At 38.9% G+C, this 23,058-nt stretch overlaps 1 protein-coding gene across 4 annotated transcripts in view; it reads left to right on the plus strand.

Moving 5' to 3' along the window:
* Nucleotides 1-23,058, plus strand: part of KDM2A (lysine demethylase 2A) — a 105,801-nt gene that overhangs the window by 53,156 nt on the left and 29,587 nt on the right. For all 4 annotated transcript variants that reach the window (XM_073809239.1, XM_033861225.2, XM_073809240.1 and 1 more), the window contains 7 exons: nt 9,173-9,311; nt 10,077-10,155; nt 10,558-10,604; nt 14,942-15,120; nt 20,724-20,830; nt 21,196-21,289; nt 22,476-22,629. In XM_073809239.1, coding sequence (XP_073665340.1) covers nt 9,173-9,311; nt 10,077-10,155; nt 10,558-10,604; nt 14,942-15,120; nt 20,724-20,830; nt 21,196-21,289; nt 22,476-22,629 — 799 coding nt within the window. The remainder of the gene's footprint in view (nt 1-9,172; nt 9,312-10,076; nt 10,156-10,557; nt 10,605-14,941; nt 15,121-20,723; nt 20,831-21,195; nt 21,290-22,475; nt 22,630-23,058) is intronic.

The raw sequence follows: 23,058 nt of genomic DNA on the forward strand, positions 1-23,058 counted from the left end.
ATTTCATTGTATATATAAACACCACATTTTATTTATCTGTCAATGGAAATTTGGGACTATTTCCACTTTTTTTTTTTGACCATTGTGGATAATGCTATTATGAACGTTGGTGTCAAGGTGTCTGAGTCCCTGCTTTCAGTTCTTTTGGGTATATACTAGAAGTGGAATTATTGGATCATATGGCAATTCTGTGTTTACTTTTTTGAGGAATTGCTAGACTGTTTTTTTACACAGGCTGCAAACAGCAATGCATAAGGGTTCCAATTTCCCTACTTCCTGACTAACACTTGTTATTTTGTGTTTTTTTGATGATAGGAATCTTAATGGATGTGAAGTGGTATCTCATTGTGGGTTTGATTTTTAGTGATGTTAGACATCTTTTCAAGTGCATATTGGCCATTTGTGTATCTTCTTCGCAGAAATTTCTGTTTAAGTCCTTTGCCCATTTTTGAAGTGGGTTTATTTTGTTGTTGAGTGGTAAGAGTTCTTTATATATTCTAGATACTGATCCCATATCAGATATATGATTTGCAAATATTTTCTCCCTATTGTTTCTTTTCACTCTCTCATTAGTGTCCTTTGCACAAATTTAAAAAAAAAAATTATTTAATTTATTTGGCTGTGCCGGGTCTTAGTTGTGCATGTGGGATCTTCTTTGCCGCGTGCAGGATCTTTAGTTGCGGCATGCGGGATCTAGTTCCCTAACCAGGGATCAAACGCGGGCCCCCTGCATTGGGAGCGCGGAGTCTTAATCGCTGGATCACCAGGGAAGTCCCCAAATTTTAAAAATTTTGATGAAGTCCATTTTGTCTGTTTTTTTTGCTTTTGCTTTTGATATCGTTTAAGAAATCCTCGTTAAAGCCAATGCTGTGAAGATTTTCCCATGTTTTTGTCTAAGAATTTTATTATAGTTTTAGCAGTTATGTTTATGTCTTTGATCTATTTTGAGTTAATTTTTGTACTGTATGGTGTCAGTAAGGGTCCAACTTCATTCTCCTGCGTGCAGATACCCAGTTTTCCCTGCATCATTTGTTGAAAATGTATTTAATCTTAATTAATTTAAGTCTCATAGTCACATGTAGCTAACATTTTGGACAGCTCAGATCTAGCTGATCATGTAATTTTTCTCCTTTAATCTGTTAATGTGGTGAATTATATCAGTAGATGGAGTGGAAATTCTCAGAACTAACAAACTGCTTCTGCATTTTTGGCACATCATGGTAGTTCATTAAATACTGAACAACTTTTTTTAGTCACTTGTCTGTGTGTCCTTTCATATAAAATCAACTGAAATGTCTATGGAAATTGTTTAGAAAAAGACTTTGCTTTCTCAAAAAAATGATATCAGGCAATGTGTCTTCTATTGGTCTACATCAAACTTTATTCTTATAAAAATACATTGCTTTACTTAAACATGTATGTTGTATTACCTTTATTCTTTTACAGATTGCCCATCATTATTTTGTATTGAGATAGAATTCATATGCTAGGCAATTCACCCTTTTAAAGTGTGCAATTCAATAGTTTTTAGTAAATCCACAAAGTTGTGAAAACATTACCAGTATCTAATTCTAGAACATTTTCATTACCCCAGAGAAACCCAGTACACATTAGCAGTTTTTCCCCATCTCTCTTCCTTCCAGCCCCTGGCAACCACTAATGTGTTTTCTGGCTTTATAGATTTGCCTATTCTGTCCATTTCAGATAAAGGTAATCATAAAATATGTAGTCCTTTGTGATTGGCTTTTTTCACTTGGTGTGTTTTTTAAAGTTCATCTGTGTTTGTAGCATTTATCAGTACTTCACTCCCTTTTTCTGCTCAACTGTATTCCATTGTATGGATATATACTATATTTTATTAGCCATTTGTCAGTTGATAGACCCTTGGGGTGTCCATCTACTCTGGTTATAATGAATAATGTTGCTATGAATGTTGGCGTACATGTTTTTGTGTGGCGTGTTTTCATTCTCTTGGGTAAATACCTAGGAATGGAATTTCTGGGTCATATGGTAACTCTAACCAATTTGAGGAACTGCCGGACTGTTTTCCAAAAGATTTGCTCTGTTCTACATTGCCACTAACTGTGTATGAGGGTTTTGCTTTTTTCACTTCCTCACCAGCACTTATTACCTAGTAGTTGTGAAGTAGTATCTCGTGGTTTTGATTTGCATTTCCTTAATGACTGATGAGCTAAAGACTAATGATGTTTCATGTGCTTATTGGCCAGTTATATATCTTTGAACAATACTCTTTCAAACCTTTGCCCACTTTAATTTTATATTTTGTCTTTTCATTTTTAAGTTGTAAGAGTTCTTTATATATCCTAGATATTAGACCCTTATGAGATATATAATTTGCAAATATTTTCTCTCATTTTGTAAATTGCCGTTTACCTTTCTCGATAGTGTTTTTGAAGCACAAAAAGTTTTAATTTGGGGGCTTCCCTGGTGGCGCAGTGGTTGAGAGTCCGCCTGCTGATGCAAGGGACGCGGGTTCGTGCCCCGGGCTGAGAAGATCCCACATGCTGCGGAGCGGCTGGGCCCGTGAGCCATGGCTGCTGAGCGTGCGCGTCCGGAGCCTGTGCTCCGCAGTGGGAGAGGCCACAAAGTGAGAGGCCCATGTACCGCAAAAAAAAAAAAAAAAAAGTTTTAATTTTGAAGAAATCTAGTTAATCTATTTTGTTGTTGTTACTTGTACTTTTGGTGTCTTATCTAAGAAACTGTTGCCTAATCCACAGTCATGAATATTTACACCACAATTTCTTCTAAGAATTGTATAGTCTTAGCCTTTACATTTAAGTCTGATCCATTTTAAGTTAGTTTTTTTGTATAAGGTGTGAGGTAGAGGTCCAGCTTCATTCTTTTACATGTGGATATCCAGTTGTCCCAGCACCATTTAAATTTTTTTTTTAATTTTTAAAATTTTTATAGTTTTAAAGGTTGCTTTCCATTTACACATGTTTAGAAAAGAGAATGCCAGATGTTTCTGTGTAATAGTGGATACCTGTTTGCATCTATTCTTGCACCATTGTCTTTTTTTTTTTTTTTTGGCCACGCTGCAGCTTGTGGGATCTTAGTTCCTCGACCAGGGATTGAACCCGAACCCTCAGAAGTGAAAGTGTGGAGTCCTAACCACTGGACCGCCAAGGAATTCCCACCATTGTCTTTTCTACAGCTAACCATCTAGGAGAGGAGAGGAGAGGAGAGGAGAGTATAGTATAGTATAGTATCTGTAGCCCTTCATCTTATGTGTCAGTACTTGAGTTAACTAAATATTCCATTTATGTGGCTGTTTTTACCATTTAATATAGTTAATTACCACCTGACCAGGAGTGGTAAATATTTTTTTAAGGCAGTTTCTAAATTTTTTTTTTTCGGCTGTGTTGGGTTTTTGTTGCTGCGCGTGGGGTTTCTCTAGTTGCGGCGAGCAGGGGCTACTCTTCGTTGCAGTGTGCGGGCCTCTCATTGCGGTGGCTTCTCTTGTTGTGGATCACAGGCTCTAGGTGCGCAGGCTTCAGTAGTTGCAGCACGCGGGCTTGGTAGTTGTGGCTCATGGGCTCTAGAGTGCAGGCTCAGTAGTTGTGGCACACGGGCTTAGTTGCTCTGTGGCATGTGGGACCCTCCCGGACCAGGGCTCGAACCCGTGTCGCCTGCATTGGCAGGCAGATTCTTAACCACTGCGCCACCATGAGTTTGCTCATGGTGAGTTGGAAAACATGAGTTTGCTATATAGTTTGGTAATCTAAATAGAATAAATGATAATTGGTTATTCAGGAGTAAAACTCACTGTTAACCCTGGAAAGTACAAATTGCTTTTGAGTGAAAATGTGGTTGGAATAGATTTCATAGTTCAGTTTGTGCCTACTATTTACTGTGACACTGGGTTCAGCAAGGGCTGGTGTCTATGGGAAGCCAGAAACATCCTTTAGGTTGCCAAAAAGCACCTAGAATTAAAAAAAGCACAGCATGCTAGTTAAACCATTTAGAATTATTTGGTAATGTTGGTAGGCTGGAGGAGATTGGTGGCTGCTTTCCTTAGTGTTAAAGTGGCATTGCCTTTTGAGTTTCACCTGTAGCAGATTGTGTCATTGACTACTTATTTCCAGGGTTATTTTGAGGATTGAATATGTTTTTTAAGCACTTAGAGATTTGCCGTAGATGCTTACTTTCACCAGGGTTTACATATAGATAGGAGAATGGTGGGGGGGACCCTTATCCTTGACAGTGTTAAAACCAGCACAAATAATTTCACATTACTGTTGACCTCCCAATTGCAACAATCAAAAGAAAACAAGAATTTAATTTTTCTGTAGTCCTTCAGAAATGGGCATAGCTTGGCTGGGGCAGGAGTTTTCCTTATATCCTTACACTTTCCATATTGAAAGTACAAATGGAAGAATAATTCTTCTTGAATATAGGAAAAATAAAAGCATATAAAAAGAAAGAAGAGACAGAGAACTTCAGGCTACCATGTTAGAAATGTTGGGATAATCAAGATGATGATATCTTGACTGAAAAAGAGTCGGTAATAGTTGACCTAGGAAATGTTAAAGTTTGAAAATATGACTGGGATTTTTTTGATGTGCATATTAGAATTTATGCAAAAGAATGCTTTCTTTTCTCTTTGAAATTGAGGTATAATTGACATACAATATTATATTAGTTTCAGGTGTACAACATTCAACATTTGTATACATTGCAAAATGGTTACCACAATGGTTCCTTACCATCTGTCACCTTACAAAGCTAATATGGTATTATTGACTATATTGCCCCATGCTGTACATTACATCCCCATGACTTGCTTATTTTATAGCTGGAAGTTTGTACTTCATAATCCTATTCACCTGTTTCACACCACGCCCACCCCTCTGGCAACCACCAGTCTATTCTGTTTATGACTCTGGATTTTGTTTTGTTAGTTTTGGTTTTTAGATTCCATATATATGCAGTGTATGTCTTTCTCCGCCTGATTTATTTCACTTAGCGTCATACTCTCAACCCTCACGTTGCTGCAGATGGCAAGATTCCATTCCTTTTTATGGCTGAGTAGTATTCCATCGTGTGTGTGTGTGTGTGTGTGTGTGTGTGTGTACACATATACCACATCTTTATTCACCCATCAATCAATTAGACACTTAGATTGATTCCATATCTTGGCTATTATAAATAATGCTGCAGGGAGCATAAGAATGCATATGTCTTTTCTTTTTAAAAAATATTTATTTATTTTTGGCTGCACCAGGTCTTCCTTGCAGCATGTGGGAAATTTAGTTGCAGCATGTGGACTTCTTAGTTTTGTCATGCAGACTCTTAGTTGCATATGTGGGCTTCTTAGTTGCAGCACGCATGCGGGATCTAGTTCCCTGACCAGGGATCGAACCTGGGCCCCCTACATTGCGTACACGGAGTCTTACCCACTGGACCACCAGGGAAGTCCCGCATATATCTTTTCAAATTCATATTTTCGTTTTCTTCGGTTAGATACCCAGTAGTAGAATTGCTAGATGATATGATAGATTGATTGATTGAGTCTTCATTGCTGCGCGTGGGCTTTTGGGGGCTACTCTTCGTTGCGGTGCGCAGGCTTCTCATTGCACTGGCTTCTCTTATTGTGGAGCATGGGCTCTAGGCACGCAGGCTTCGGTAGTTGTGGTACGCGGGCTCAGTAGTTGTGGCGCATGGGCTTAGTTGCTCCGCGGCATGTGGGATCTTCCCGGACCAGGGCTCAAACCTGTGTCCCCTGCATTGGCAGGCGGATTCTTAACCGCTGCACCACCAGGGAAGTCACTTTTTTTTTTTTTGCCATTCTATGTGGCATGAGGGATCTTAGTTCCGCAACCAGGGATCAAACCCACACCTCCTGCAGTGGAAGTATGGAGTCTTAACCACTGGACAGCCAGAGAAGTCCCTGTTACCTTTTTGATAATAGTCATTCTGACAGGTGTAGGATGATACCTTACTGTGGTTTTGGTTTGCATTTCCCTGATGATTAGTGTCATTGAACATCTTTTCATGTGCCTCTTGCCACGTGTGTCTTTTTTGGAAAAATGTTTATTCACATCCTCTGCCCATTTTTTAATCAGTTTGTTTGTTTGTTTGCTTGTTATTGAGTTGTATGAGTTCTTTATATATGTTGGATGTTAACCCCTTATCAGATAAATTATTTACAAATGACTTCTCCCATTCAGTAGGTTTCCTTTTTATTTTGGTGGTAGTTTCCTTTGCTGTGCAGAAGCTTTTTAGTTTGATGTAGCCTCATTTGTTTATTTTTGTTTTTGTTTTCCCTTACCTTTGGAGTCAGATCCAAAAAAATTGCTATGACCAATGTCAAGGAGCTTACTGTCTATGTTTTCTTCTAGGAGTTTTATGGTTTCAGGTCTTACATTTAAGTCTTTAACCCATTTTGAGTTAATTTTTATATATGGTATAAGATAGTGCTCCAGTTTCATTCTTTTGCATGTAGCTGTCCAGTTTTCCCAACACCATTTGTTGAAGAGACTATCCTTTCCCCGTTGTATATTCTTGCCTCCTTTGTCATAAATTAATTGACCATGTATGCGTGGGTTTATTTCTGGGCACAAATGAATGCTTTCTAAAAGTGATTATTGTGGGAAACTACATTTATTCCGATGGTATTGTTCCTGCTTTTTGACATACTTGGAACTCATCTTTTGGAGTTCTCTTCAAAGACACATATATGAAATAAGGTGAGGAAGAGAACGGAGTGGTGTCTTCTAAAAAACGAACCTATTTAAGAAATTGTCAGTGAGAATACCACCCCCCCTTTCAAATATAAAGGTAACTAAAAATATTTTGAGCAGTGATGGCATTTTTAGAGTGAGAGGTCTACTAAATTAGGTCTTTTGGCCTTTGAGCTGTGATTTATGGCAACAAAGTGCTAGGTAAGAGTGTTATAAAGTTTTTTGTGTTTTTTTTTTAATATTTATTTTATTTATTTATTCTTTTTGGCTGTGTTGGGTCTTCATTGCTGCACGTGGGCTTTCTCTAGTTGCCCCGAGCGGGGGCTACTCTTCGTTGCAGTGCGCGGGCCAGCGGCTTCTCTTGTTGCGGAGCACGGGCTCTACGTGTGCAGGCTTCAGTAGTTGTGGCACGCGGGCTCTAAAGCACAGGCTCGGTAGTTGTGGCACATGGGCTTAGTTACTCTGCGGCATGTGGGATCTTCCCGGACCAGGGCTTGAACCGTGTCCCCTGCATTGGCAGGAGGATTCTTAAGCACTGTGCCACCAGGGAAGCCCAAGAGTGTTATAAAGTTTTTTTACCAAATATGGAAAAGATATCAGGTATCTATCAGTGTTTCTACCTAAAACTGCTAAATTGAATCTTGCTCTCCTCTGGTGTGCTCTCCTCTGTGTGTAGTTTTTATTTTTTATGACTTATTTCTGCCCTTTCCCTGATCCCATTCCCTAAGAGACCTTTCTACAGTGTCTCATTTTCTTATGTGTTTATATAAATTCAGGTGCCATGTAATCAATTCTAGATCATCAATATCTAACTTTAAATTCCAGGTTTGGTTGTCCTTAGCACATACTGGAGTAGGGCTACTTTACCATTCATTGCCTCCCACGTGAATTGTCCTATGTGTATGTATTCAAGAAACTTCGACAAATTTTAACACTGGCTAAAGTAAAATATACCAAAAGGTAAATTTGCAGCAAAAGCAACGTGTTATCTTAAAAAAAAAAAAGCTTACAAGATTATTCACATACCATAAAATTCACCCGTTTAAAGTGTACAACTCAGTGGTTTTTAGTATATTCACAGAGTTGTGCAAACATCACCACTATCTAATTCTAGAACATTTTTAATTTCTCCCAAAAGAAACCCATACTGTTAAAAGTTACTTTCTATCTCTCCCTCTCCCCAGCCCATTGCAACCATTAATCTACTTTCTATCTCTGTGGATTTGCTTCTTCTGGACATTTCATGTAAATAAAATTATGACTTTTTGAGGGCGGTGACCGAGTCTGGAGCTGCCCCAGGAGCCGGATCTGTCGTATCCTCTCTTCCACTTCCTGTTGCAAACAATAAAGTCCATTCGTACAGTAAAAAAATAAAAATGTGATTATGGTCTTCTGTGTTTGGCATCTTTCACTTAGCATGTTTTTAAGATTCTTCCATATTGCAGCACATATCAGTACTTCATTCTTTTTTATGGCCAGTTACTATTCCATTGTGTAAATATACCACGTTTTGTTTATCCACTCATCAATTGATCGACATTTGGGTTGTTGCTGCCTTTTGGCTATTATAAATAATGTTCTGCTATGAACATCTGTGTACACGTTTTTGTATGGACGTGCGTTTTTAATTCTTTTGGATATATACCTAAGATTAAAATTGCTGGGTCATAGGATAACTTACTGTGTGTTTAACTTTTTGAGGAACTGCCAAACTGTTTTCCAAAATGGCTGCAACATTTTACATTCCCATCAGTACTGTATAAGGGTTCCAGTTTCTCCACATGCCCTCCAACACTTGTTATCGTCTACCTTTTTGATAATAGCCATCCTATTGGGTGTGAAGTGGTGTATCGTTGTGGTGTTAATTTGTATTTCCCCTAATGACTAATGATCCCGAGCATTTTTCATGTGCTTTTTGGCCATTTGATCCCGAGCATTTTTCATGTGCTTTTTGGCCATTTGTGTATCTTTCTTTGGCAAGACACTATCCTTAATGCTGAGTATTGATGGTCTGCTGTTTGGAATACTGTTGTTTAGATTAACTTTCTTTATCTGCTGTAAAAGAGTTTCTGTTTCATTAATTCAAGTGTTCTAGTCTATTCTTGAAGGTTGTTTTAGAAAGCTAATCTAGAAAGGGCCTTCCCCATGAAAAAATTATGTTTTGTATCCTGGCCTGTAATGTCTATGAAGACAGTTTAAGCAATGATAGACAAATAAAATGTTAAGTAGACCCGATTTGGTCATATTTTCGTTGTAAATTTATATCTCTAGGCTCAAAGAGTTAGCAGTGGTAAAATGTACAAAGTAGGAAACCTAGTGACTCATTTAAAATTTTGTACATTCTGAGACTATTAGCTGACCTTTGGTTGAGAAAAAGATCTATAAGGCAAGGAAAATTGATGCTTAACATAGCAACTGAAAGGCATGAAAAAGTACATCATTTCATCCTTATGTCCCTCTCTCCCCAGCGTGGTACCATGCGACGACGCTATGAAGATGATGGCATTTCAGATGATGAAATTGAAGGAAAAAGAACTTTTGACTTGGAAGAGAAACTCCACACCAACAAATATAATGCAAATTTTGTTACTTTTATGGAAGGAAGAGGTCAGTATCATTTGGGTTCAGACCTGCAGCCCCTTGATGTAGGAAGTTGTAGACTCTGGGAGCTGTGGGCTCAGCATCTCTGCAGCCAAAGTACTGCCTGTTGATGCTGTGATGCTATTTATCTGTATTTTCTCTTACTACTCAATGCCACTCATGCACACACCCCCGCCCCAGTCCTCCCACCCTGTGAGTCATTCTCTGCTATATTGGAAAAAGCAAGCGTTTATTAGGGCAAGAATGTTGGAATTTTTCCCTAAAGGCCTCTTCCTTCTTCTTCTCCCATCCCTTGGTTTGGGTTTAATTAAGAATAGTATAATAAAAATCCTTTTATGCATGTACCTGCCCCACCAAAACTGAGCTCTATGTGTATCATGCAGCTTTGTTCCTTGGCAAACTTCCAAGGATGTCATGGTATGTATTGTAGTGGACAGAGTTACATATTTAAGCTATTAAGTGACAGGGCGATGATTTCTGCTTAGGATTTATGAGATGACTCAATAGTACTATCCCCTGTTGGTTAAATTCTGAATTATTGTGGAAGTATAGATTTAGCAAACCCCTTGAGCCCTGCTTCTCAGTGTGCTCTCCCTATACCTTAAGAGATGCTTCTTAATAACAAGCATGTATTATCTAACAGCAAAACTGTATACACAGAAATAGCAAATACCATCTCTACCTTATTATTTAGGATCCATTTTATGGTCCTTTTGTCTTTTTCCAGCTAAACCTTTTCCCTTTCTAACAATTGTTTTCCTATGGTGACAGATTTTAATGTAGAGTATATCCAGCGAGGTGGCTTAAGAGATCCTCTGATTTTCAAGAACTCCGATGGACTTGGAATAAAGTAAGTGTTTGCTGTTTGATTGGATGTGGTTGCAAAATGGCCACGTTACACCCAGGGCTATAGACAATGCAGTATGGATAATCCAAAGCATAAATCATTGAAAATATCTAAAAGTGTGTTGTTATAGGTAAGTGAGAAAATACAGATGAGCTATAAAGAAAATAAATTTAAATCTCCTAAAATCTACCACCCTGAGATAATCCCTATTAACCTTTTCTCATATATTCTTTTTTCCTATGTATATATATGTACATATATATACATTTATATTTCAAATATGTTTTAATCCTCAATATGAAGATTGATATGTCTTGACTGGGGAGTTCTTAGTTCTTTAAGAAAAAACTCACCTGACTAGAGTAGTTGTGCTTCCCATTATACTTACTAGTGTTTGTTTCATAGGATGCCAGATCCAGACTTCACTGTGAATGATGTCAAAATGTGTGTGGGTAAGTATTAAACTTGAGGCCTTTGAGTGTCTTTGAGGCAAAGATCTAAGATTTACAACTGAGTCTTAAATCCCTTACTGAGATTTAAGGCTTAGGAACATTGAACTATATATTTGATTGAAGTATATACTACTTGAAATAGTTTCTTGATTAGAAACTACTGTTTAGCAACTGAGGATTTTCTCAAAGGTAGTTATAGAAGTTGCTTCATTTATTACTACCCATTAGACATACAACATCTGAACATCTGCCTCTTTCCTACCTACTGTTTTTATCACTGTGCATCCTTCCTTCTCTCCATGAAGAGCCTACCTTCCAGGGCAAAATTTCAAAAGTGAAATTTTATATCTCTGAGCCAAGAATAACACTTCATTTATGATTCTCTTCCTTTCCCTAAAAGCCATGGAGAAATTTCCAGGAAATTTTCACCAATGCTACATTTGGTAACTTGGCTAAGGTTTGAAACTTTGTAAGCTGAGAAGTAGGTTCATTAAAATTTCTCTTCATTGGTTGATTGGTTAACCATTCTTGATTGGTTAACTTGAGTCTTAATAAGAATTGTATTTTCTTTCTTCTTTTTTTTTTTGGCTGCACTGGGTCTTCGTTGCGGCGTGCGGGCTTCTAAAACAAAAGTTTTCAGATGCTTCCCGCCTAACACTACAACTTTTATTATGTTTTGTCCTCTATGCTGAAGCTCCAGTGCAGTCTCTCCCTTTGAAATTAAGTATTGCAGTACTGTCTCTTGGCCACTTGAGGGCTCTTTTTAGACAGCTGGATAACTTCCGTTTATCCAAGAGATAAATGTCCTAGGTAGAGGAAGTTTCTCTAATTCCCTGTATTTTTCACTCCCCTACCTGTTTCTATGTTAGATTCCAGCTATCTGCCTGTCACTATGTATTTCCTATTACTTAGCACAGTCTCTGGAGTATAGTAGATACTCAGTAAATCTGTTTACTAATTAAAATGCTTTCCTACTCTTCACAAGGCAGGGTTCTCAGGGGGCCTCGGAAAACATAGTACTTGAGTACTTATCGGTCCATCGCTTGACTTTTTTTTCCTAATGGACCTCCAGGAAGTAATTCCTTGGATCCACAAGTTAATGGACCACCAAAGCTTTTCTCTATTGGTCAGGCATTCTTAGGGGTTTGTGGTCCACAGATGACCTGCATCAGAATCATCTGTGATACTTGTTAAAAATATAGACTTCTAGATCCTGTCATAGACTTACAGTATCCAAATTTCTGAGCTATACAGATATAAGGACTGATTCACTCACTAGCCTTCTTTTGCATTCCTTCTCACTTATCACTTTCTCATGTCCTCAATATGTTTTCTGCTAATAATGGTCTTTAGAGCCCTTCCTAACCTTATATTTTCCACATAGACCTGTGGATGGTCACAGATATCTTTGTTGTGATTTAAAATAAAGCAGTGATTATATTTAAACTGACAGACTTATCAGAAGTTTCAAATGATGATTGTTAAAATGCAGGAACAACATATTGGTGATTACAATAACCCATTATTACTAAATGTACTTTGGCTGATCCATTCTTCTTTTCTACCTAAAGTAGAATGTTACATCTCCAGTGTCAGTTCATGTCCCCAAAAGATAGTACACATGTTCTATTGTGTAAACTTTATATAATGGGATATATTGATTTTAAAGTGTGGACTCAAACAAAACTGGCTGGTTTCAAATCCCAGCTCCACTAATTACTACCTGTGTAACCTTGGGCAAGTTACTTAAATGTGAAGAACAGTGTCTGGCACGTAGTATGTGCTCAGTAAAAGTTAGCTATTTCTATGACTGTCATTATTTTATCTCAGTGCTCTGGTAGCATTGGCAGAGTGGAACTGTGTTTGCCTTATCTACATTCCTAAAGGAAAGCATTCACTTTTTAATTTTTTTTTAAATTATGGTAAAATACAGATAACCTAAAATTTATCATTGTAATAATTTTAAAGTATCCAACTCAGTGGCATTAAGTATATTCACAGTGTGCAACCATCACTAATACCTACTTCCAGAACTTTTTCATCACCCCTAACAGAAACTACATACCCATTAAGTAGTCATTCCCTGTCCTCTCCTTCCCTCAGGCCTTGGCAACCACTAATCTACTTTCTGTCTCTGTAGATTTGCCTATTTTGGATATTTCATGTAAATGGAATGATAAAATATGCAGCCTTTTGTATATAGCTTCTTTCACTTAGCATAATGTTTTTGAGGTTTATCTATGTTGTAGCATATAACAGTACTTCATTCCTTTTTATGGTTGAATAATCCATTCATTGTATGAGTATACCACACTTTGTTTTTGGTTTTGTTTTTAATTCCTTAGTTTTTCATTTATTTATTTGGTTGCGCCAGGTCTTAGTTGCAGCATGCAGACTCTTAGTTGCGGCATGCATGTGGGATCTAGTTCCCTGACCAGGGATCAAACCTGGGCCCCCTGCACTGGGAGCACAGAGTCAACCACTGCGCCGCCAGGGCAGTCCCACCACACTTTGTTAATCGATTCATCTGTTGATGGACATTTGGGTTATTTCCACCTTTTTGCTGTTGTGATTTAGAGCAGCTAAGAACATTCATGTGTAAGTTTTTGTTTGAACACTTGCATTTGATTCTTTTGGATATATACCTAGGAGTAGAATTGCTGGATCATGTGGTCATTCTCTGCGTAATTTATGGAGGAGCTACCAAAGTGTTCCCATAGCACCTGCACCATTGTACATTCCTGCTGGCACAGTCTGATTTCTCTGTACCCTTGCCAGCCCTTGTTATTTTCCCTTTTTTAAAAAATTTAAATTGTGGCCATCCTAGTGGGTGTGAAGTGGTATTTCAAGGCAGTTTTGATTTAGTGTTTGCTTTTTCTTCCAAATAATGAAGAGTAGGTTCAGTCCGTTGTCTTACATTAGCAGTTATCTTTTTATGTGTATTCTGCTATATCTGCTTCATTATGGCCATATTCTTGTCCTTTTGCCTATTATGTCTTATCTCTAACTAGACTATAAACTCCTTGAGGCAGGGGACCAGGTCCTAACACTGCTTGGTATATCCACCAAGCCAGGTGGATATATAGGTGTTTGTTAGTTTCTTACAAATTGAACAGTATTCTTAATATTTCAGTGGCAACTTTTTATTCTCTCTCTCCCCTCCTTGACCTCCATTTTCTTAACTTTTTAGGTGTGCTGCCTCTCCATATCTTCTCTTATGCTGTTGCCTCTGCTTGGAATTCTCTCTGTTGAATCTTGTTGAAATTCTATTTATTCCTCCAGGCTCAACTCAAATGTTTCTTCTTCCCCTTCCTTTTTTTCTTTTTTTTTAAATTTATTTATTTGGCTGCATCAGGTCTTATTTGCGGCACGCGGGATCGTCGTTGCAGCGCGCAGGTTCTTCGTTGCGGAGCGCGGGCTTCTCTCTAGTTGTGGCGCATGGGCTCTAGAGTGCGCAGGCTCAGTAGTTGCGGCGCGGGCTTAGTTGCCCTGCGGCATGTGGGATCTTACTTCTCCGACCAGGGATCGAACCTGTGGCCCCTGCATTGGAAGGTGGATTCTTAACCACTGGACCACCAGGGAAGCCCCCCCTACCCCGCACGCCCCCTTTTCTAAAATCCTTCTCTGGTCAGTCTAGTTTAAAATTTTTTTTTAAATTTTCTTTTATTTTTACTGCTGTTTAACTGAGCACCTATTTTGTGTCAGACATTTTACCTCATTGACTAAATCCTCACAATGGCCCACAAGGTGATATTATTCCCAAGTTACAGAAGAAGATATTAAGGTTCAGAGAAGTTAAATAACTTGCCTAAGTAATATTAGAGCTGAGGTTTAAACTTGGGTCTCTGGCTCTGAGGCTATTGTTTTCTCCCCTCTGCTATTTTATGCTGGCTCTGTGACATTCTGCTTTTTGTTGTGGTTGTTATAGTTGGTTGAGAATCTGATGTACATCTTTGTATTCATTAAGATCATTAAGATGTCTTTATCATTCAGTAAATATTTATGGAATGAATGAAATTTCTCATCTATGAATGGTACTTAGTATTTAAAATTGTTAGGATTGAGTGAGATGTTGAATATAAGATTCAATGCCTGACCATATAGTAAACATGCCATAGGGAGTGATTGTTGTTTTTAATATTAACCATTGTCTTTGTCATTCTTTATGATTTGATTTTCTGTCGATTACCTTGAAAGTGACAGCTATAGCCTGTCTATTAGTGAATACTGTAAAGAAGAAAGGATAGTTTGTTTACTTTCACTTGTGTCTTATATTTTTAACATATTTAAGGATATTAGTGGCTCAGTAGAGATGATCAATGCATCTTTCATGGCAGGGAGTCGTCGGATGGTGGATGTCATGGATGTGAACACACAGAAAGGCATTGAAATGACCATGGCTCAGTGGACACGCTACTATGAGACCCCAGAGGAGGAGCGAGAAAAACTCTATAATGTCATCAGCCTGGAGTTTAGCCACACCAGGCTGGAGAATATGGTGCAGCGGCCCTCCACGGTTAGTCTAATCATTTTCTCCACATTGTCTTTGTCACCAAGAGGGTTGATTATACACTGGGAGAATTTATAACTTCTTAAACATACCAGGATAAGGATGAACAAGACAATTTGATAAGAATAACATGTGTTTTTAGAAGGTTCATCATTTTCCAACATCACTTAGTTTTTGATAGGGAGAGGCCATTCTGATAATTTAAGAACATTGGCCTTTGCATGTAATGGAGAAAAGTCTTAAATTCATTCTGATAAGAACTGTGAATAGGAAGTTTGCCTAATAAATTTCTATCCTATAGGTTTATACTTGCAGAGATGCTTGGGAGAAAACTGATTTAGAGCCAGGTGATTGTATGAGATGGTTTCTCGAGTAGATTCTGTTGGATGACTAATAGCAATAATTTGACAACCCATCCTGAGGGGAAGTTAGTTTTTGATGCTTAACTTTCCTGAGGTAGATACTGATTTAACCCATCTCTTATGAAAGTGGCTGTCTACAGGATGCTGAGAGCACTCATTTCCCTAAGTGGGATTGGTTTCACTTTTAAAATACACCTAGTCATTTTTCGACCACTTTTATTCCTGTCACAGAACTCACTTGAGTCAAGTATTCCACCTGGAACGGTGGAATTTGGAATGTACTAATGGAAAAAATGTACATTTTTTCGGAGTCAAGTTCTCAGTGTTTTATCCTATCGCCATTTAAATTATCCTAATTGTACCCTGTGACTTTCAAAGTTGAAATGTGGTATTAATTGGTTATAATACTGTTTTATATATACATTTATATATAAAATATATATATACATATACTTTGACTTTCAAATTGTACCTTTTGACTTTCAAAGTTGAAATGTGGTATTAATTGGTTATAATACTGTTTTATATATACATTTATATACATACATACCTTCAACTTACTAGTTAGTTGCATTGTTTTTTATCACTAACACATTGGTGTGTACAGACCAAAGGGAAAATGTTGTCAGTGTTATGTGAAGAGACTATAATTTTTGTCATTGTTTCTTGTTATTGGAGATGCTACAACAAATACAGAATTTCTCAAGAAAACTTTTCCCCCCTAAAATGACAAAAATCCTTTTTATATATTAATTGTCATTTGTTTGGTCATGTGGAAATACAGGAAGACAGGTGGTTAGAATTTAGCCTTGTTATTAACCTAACAAGGTGCACTTAATAAATAAAGAATTCAATAAGAGAGATAGTAAGAATCACAATAACATTGTTTATAAATGTGTTCCTTAATATTTTTAGAATTTCAGTTTAAGAGTAGTAAGATTGTAGCTGTAAAAGTAAAACTTGGCCTGGATCATACTTTTCCATTCTTAAAATTTAGAAATGTGTTATTCACACATGAAGCCTTCTTTGTAACATCCTTAATTCATTTTGCCCCTAGTTTTAATGATAAAAATGCTACATCATTTTATAAAAATTAGAAAAGTACTCCACCATTAAATGGAGGAATAGAACCCATGGAAGAGCTCAGAAATAGAAAATTTTCTAGAGGGCAGAGAACAGTGCACCAGTATCTTCTAGAGACCTAAAACAAGGCCAGAAAGATTGAGTGAGCTATTATTACCAAAGTCACCTCCTAAAAGGAAGCAAGCTTTTTATGACCTTGCTATATAAGCAGCAACATTCTTATTCTACTAGGGTGTTATTTATTTACCGGGGTATTTTCCCCCAAGGTATATCCCTCCATTTATCTAGGTCTTTTCTAATATATCTCAATAATGCTTAATAAAAAACCAACTTTATTGAGGTACAATTGATATACAATAAAGTGTACCCATTTTAAGGGTACATTTCAGTGAGTTTTGAAAAATGTATTCATTCATGTAGTAATCTTTTACATAAACTACATAATTTCTTGTTCACTATGATCTTCACACCTTCAGAGTGAGCTTATTGGTTTAAGTGCCTGCTACATGCTAAGTGCTGTGCTTAGGTGCTAGAGGTACAGTGGAAAACAAGATCATTCTTGTCCTCAAAATGCTTAGAGTCTCATGGGGAAGAAAGACCAGAGAATTGGCATTTATAGAAACTACAGTGTGGTAAGTGCTTCAAAACTGAATAAGTACGGAATGTTGTGTGAGCCAGTAGGAAGGACCCACCTAACCTAAACCGGAGGAGAATTGGGCGAAGTTTTTTGGAGGAAGCGGTACCTAGGCTTGACATGAAAGAAAAAATGAGGCAAAGAGAAGGAAGACCAGAATCCCAGGCAGGAAGAATAATATGTGCAAAAGTAGGTGCAGGGAAAGTAAGGTGGGCAACTTTTTTTTTTAATAAATTTATTTATTTTATTTATTTATTTTTGGCTGTGTTGGGTCTTTGTTGCTGTGCACAGGCTTTCTCTAATTGCGGCGAGTTGGGGCTGCTCTTCCTTGTGGCGTGCGGGCTTCTCATTGTGGTGGCTTCTCTTGTTGTGGAGCATGGGCTCTAGGCACACGGGCTTCAGTAGTTGCAGCATGCGGTCTCAGTAGTTGTGGCTTGTGGGCTCTAGAGCACAGGATCAGTAGTTGTGGCACATGGGCTTAGTTGCTCCACGGCATGTGGGATCTTCCCGGACCAGGGCTCGAACCCATGTCCCCTGCATTGGCAGGCAGATTCTCAACCACTGCGCCACCAGGGGAGCCCAAGGTGGACAACTTTTAAGTGCCCATTGTAGGTGGTAGCATAAAGTGGGACTCTCTAGTGAAGAGAGAGAGGTGATTTCTGCTGTCATCCCAGCAGTAACTGAGAAGTAGATGAAAAATAGCAGCAGATGTAATGTGCAGATTTGTTTGGTGATGGGGAAATTAGTTCGTGGAAGGCCATGAGCTGTTTTTGCACAGTGTATGAATAGATTATGTCTTAGTTATTGCACTTCTTGCCAGTTTGTATTGGTACGGGACAGGTAGAAACTGTGATTATCTCCGCTGGAGACTTGCTGTCATATGGATGAGGCCATTTAGCAAAAGGCCTATCCAGAGCCTAAAGATTAACCTAAGAAAAATGTATGAACGCCTTACCATAATATTCTCTTGATAGTCAGATAATACCCAATAATATCAAATAAAGGGAGGCCAGAGAGTGACTTATTGCTGCAGGTGAGAAATTCTAGCCAGGGAAGTTCATCTATCTCTGAGTGAACACTTGACAAAAAATACTCATGTGTTCCTAACTTTTCCTCTCCCTATCCAGATATAAGAACTTATAGTGAGTATACTGAGCAACTCACAGTTTTTCTGTATTCTGTTAAAGGCTTTCCAAAGGACAATACCAGGAGATGGGAGAAAACTGGCCACTACATCAAGAGAGCAGAAAGTAGATTTTGTTTGATAGAAAGAAGAATCTGGGGCTCATTCAGTGTTCTTAGGCCCAGTGGATGCTTAGTTAAAACTGTTGGATCCCTGAGTGGAAATTCTTTGAAATGGGGCAGCAAGTTAACCTTCATAGTTGTTCCTCATCTTGCTTATTTAAACTTGCATATCGGGACTTCCCTGGTGGTCCAGCGGTCAAGACACTGTGCTCCCTGTGCAGGGGCCCTGGGTTTGATCCCTGGTCAGGAAACTAGATCCCACGTGCTGCAACTAAAGATCCTGCATGCTGTGACTAAGACCCAGCGCAGCCAAATGAATATTTTAAAAAAAAAAAAACCTTGTATATCATCGGTGACCCCTTCCAAACACTCTCCCACAGTTTACATCTGAGTGTCCACTGGACATTTGCCTCATATCATTACGCACAGATTGTATGCATTTATCTAGATCTATGTTGTAAGGAAATAAATGATCAAATATATACATACATAAGTTATAAAGCTTACCAGGTACATGCTTTTTATAGCCATAAGTTAGATACTTGGAACACCAGTGCTATGCTGAATCTATGGTTATTTGGTTATCACATGGTTATCACACTTTATCTACCTAAGACTGTTTCTTGGAGTTCAGTGGTTGGGTGCAGTCATTTGAAGGTACAGGGCACGTTACAATTCAGTGTGAAGTATTTTAATAAGTTCATACTGTTTTCATTTCTCATTTCTTTCAGCACATATTGGATTGGCCAAAAAGTTCGTTCGGGTTTTTCTGTACGATGTTACGGAAAACCTAAACGGACTTTTTGGCCAACCCAATATTTAAAACAGATTCCTGGACTTCCCTTGGTGGTCCAGTGGTTAAGACTCCGTGCTTCTACTACAGAGGGCACGGGTTCGATCCCTGGTCAGGGAAGTTCCCCATGCCGCATGGTGTGGCCAAACAAACGGATTCCTAAACTCTGATGACATTATTTCAAAAATTTTTTAACATGTATTTACATGTAATCCTCACAATATTCCTTTGCGGTAATTATCCTTATTTTACAGATAAGTTCCAGAGGCTCACATATGATCTTCAGAAAACTAGACCTGTAACTTCTGATTCCTAACCCAGTAGATTCTATAGCACATTGCTCATGCAAGCTACAAACCCCTACTGGAATTCTTTTCCCTTCCCCTCCACCTCTCCCCTCCCCTCCCCTCCACCTCTCCCCTCCCCTCCCCTTCACCTCTCCCCTCCCTTCCCCTCCACCTCTCCCCTCCCCTCCACCTCTCCCCTCCCCTCCCCTCCACCTCTCCCCTCCCCTCCCCTCCACCTCTCCCCTCCCCTCCCCTCCACCTCTCCCCTCCCCTCCCCTCCCCTCCCCTCCCCTGCCCTCCCCTCCCCTCCCTCTCCCCTCCACCTCCCCTCCCCTCCCCTTCCTTTTTCTTTCTTTTTCTTTTAAATTTATTATCTTAACCTTTTCTTAAATGATTTTTTTTTTTTTAGATTTATTTATTTATTTTTGGCTGCATCAGGTCTTCGTTGAGGAACGCAGGATCATTCGTTGCAGCATGTGGGCTCTTTGTTGTGGTGCGCGGGCTTCTCTCTAATTGTAGTGTGGGGGGGGGTTTCTCTTTCTAGTTGTGGCACGTGGCCTCCAGAGCACGTGGGCTCTGTTGTTTGCGGCACGCGGGCCCTCTCGTTGAGGCGCAGGAGCTCAGTAGTTGTGGCACACGGGCTTAGTTGCCCCACGGCATGTGGGATCTTAGTTCCCTGACCAGAGATCAAACCCGCGTCCCCTGCATTGTAAGGTGGATTCAAAAAGTACAGCTGACTATACTTCTCTCCTCTTCTTTTTTCTTTTCTTTTCTCTTTTCTTTCTTTCTTAAATGGTATCTTAGCTGCTCTAACAGTACTTATATCTTTTGGTAAGTTTATAGGTACCTTCCAGACAGTGCCTTTTATTGGACCAAAAAAAAAAAATTATAGCTGATTATACCAGTACTGACACAGAAGAGAGGGCTTGGTTGGATACTATGGCATCATTTAATGACTTTGTTTTCATTAGGGCTACTTTTATGATCATGCTGATGGAACCATTAGTCTTTATTTTCACTTAATAATTATTTCTAGAATGTTTGCCTATTGATCCTAAGATTCACCAACATATTATTTGTTTGCTTAAAATTAAATTGTAGTCTTTCAGTGTGTGTTTTGAGAATTTCTATTTTTCTTGACTTTAGAATTCTCTTTAATCCCAACCCTTCCTTTGAAGCCTAAATGTTCCTCCTCCTTTTTAAAGGTGGATTTCATTGACTGGGTAGACAATATGTGGCCAAGGCATTTAAAAGAAAGTCAGACTGAGTCAACAAATGCCATCTTGGAGATGCAGTACCCTAAAGTGCAGAAGTAAGTGGCTTACCCTGCATTTTCCTCGGTGTGCTGTGGGACACCAAAGTGATAGCAAGAAATGGTTCCTCCCTTCGGAACCTTGCTCTGGGTCCCAAGTGATCAAAAAGGTGAATTATTTAAAGAGTAGACTTTAGTTCCAGAGGGAAGAGTGTATGTAAGAGTACCATAGCCCATGATGACATAAAAACAAAAGTATCTTCTGATAATATGATAGCTTGAGATTGCATTCCTCTCACCGACTGGGAGTTTATTAGGTGGAAAATAGAGGGAGTGGAGTACACAAGGGGAGAGTGTGGCATTGTGGTGGGAAAAGTCCTCTTTTTCTTGTCAGTGCACTAATGCTACTGCTTTTTTTGGGTCAGGTACTGTCTGATGAGTGTTCGAGGCTGCTATACTGACTTCCATGTGGACTTTGGTGGTACCTCTGTTTGGTATCACATCCATCAAGGGGGAAAGGTACGGTCATAGTTGTGATGGGGGTTGGAATCTGAAGCTGGTTATATGAGTTTCCTTCAGTTCATGCATGCTTCATATACCCTGGAAACGAGTCTACTAGGGGATTGTCCCCACTCGTATCTGGAGAGAATTGTAGATTAAGTTGACCTCCTTGGCTAGAGTCCAGTAGGAATTACTATTCATCTAGTTCATTCTCATTTTACCAGTATTGGCATCACTACTTAGTAAACCTCAATGGTCCTGTTTCTAGATTCCCAAAACAGAATTCTCCAAATGAAGGCTAGGAACTGGTTTTAGGAGGACAAGATAATTTCTCTACATGAAAGTATAATAAAGTAGTAGAAGGAAACACAAATTATGGGTAGATTCACAGTGAAATCAGCAAATTGGGATCCAAACCTCTTTTCCCTATATAGAGGCATTGGTCTGAAATGTAGCCATAGGAAGCCTTTAAGTCCTGTCAGAGGATATAAATAGATTTTGAAAGATTATCCTCATTCATAAAGACCTTTGTTCCAGCTTCTCAGAGTGCTTCTGAATGCTGTGTAAGAATGGAAATGTAGAATTAATATCAGAGGTTTATAGTATTACACTCTTACCGTTACCCTTTTTTCTTGTAAGAAGTGAAAGCATTTGTGAGAGAAAAGTAGAACTGGAATGAAAACAGATGATGCTTTTAAAATGTGAGGGCCAAATCTAGAACAGCTGTACCTCCAAATCCAGAGTCATTTTGTTTATTTTGGATCCATTTAAGTGGTATCTTAAGTTCTGTCCTTTCAGTCTTGGTTACTATCTTGGAATAAAGCAACTCAGGCCTGTGTTTTGAAGGTACTGTACCTAACTAACTGTGCTTCTTAGGACCATTTAGACCAGCCAGCCAGGGGCAAATAAGGGACTGCCTAGGTGACAAGCTAAATGCCCTCCTTCTCTCTGAGTCCTGTATAGGTTCCGGGTTCTACAATCAAACCCCAGGGAAGCCCTAATGCTGTTTGATCAAGTGGAGGACAAAAAAGGTTCACTTCCTTGAGGCCTCTAGAATTTCCCAAATGGTCAAGTTCTGTAGGCTGGGAGGATTGCTTGTTTCTCTTCTACCTGTTGGTCTTAAGTTTGTACCTGTTTATCAGTTGAGGGAGACGACTGGGTCATGTCAATGGCTGTTAACAGACTGAAGTTTTTTAACTCACAGGTCTTCTGGCTCATCCCCCCTACAGCCCACAACCTGGAGCTGTACGAGAATTGGCTGCTGTCAGGGAAACAGGGAGACATCTTTCTGGGTGACCGGGTGTCAGATTGCCAGCGCATTGAGCTCAAGCAGGGCTATACCTTCGTCATTCCCTCAGGTAAGCAAGATGCAAAAAAGTGGGTTGTCTACTCTAGCCACTTTCTTTTCTTAAAGAAAAATAAATTGATAGATTACCACCAACACCAAGAATGGTTATGATGCTGGAGTGGGCAGAAAACAATGGCGTGTTCTTTCTTGTCATTACTGAGTAGATGACAAGAATTTATCTTCTTTTTTAAAGTCTATGATTTTCCACTAAGAGTATGTATCAGAATTGCCAGTGGCGGCTTTTCAGATCTACATGTTTGAGCCCCACATTAGCCCTAGCTCTTCAGAATCCTAGGGATAAGACCTGTTTTGCAGGTGATAAATAGCCCCCTATTAAGAGCTACCTACTCTGCTAAGGGATAGCTGTGAAGGCTAGAGTACTAAATCAGTAATAGTTTTTATCAGGTAACTAAGTTCCCAAATAAGTACTTAGAGGGAG

The sequence above is a fragment of the Tursiops truncatus genome, chromosome 8 (assembly GCF_011762595.2).
Source record: "Tursiops truncatus isolate mTurTru1 chromosome 8, mTurTru1.mat.Y, whole genome shotgun sequence".
NCBI classification, from domain to species: Eukaryota; Metazoa; Chordata; class Mammalia; order Artiodactyla; family Delphinidae; genus Tursiops; species Tursiops truncatus.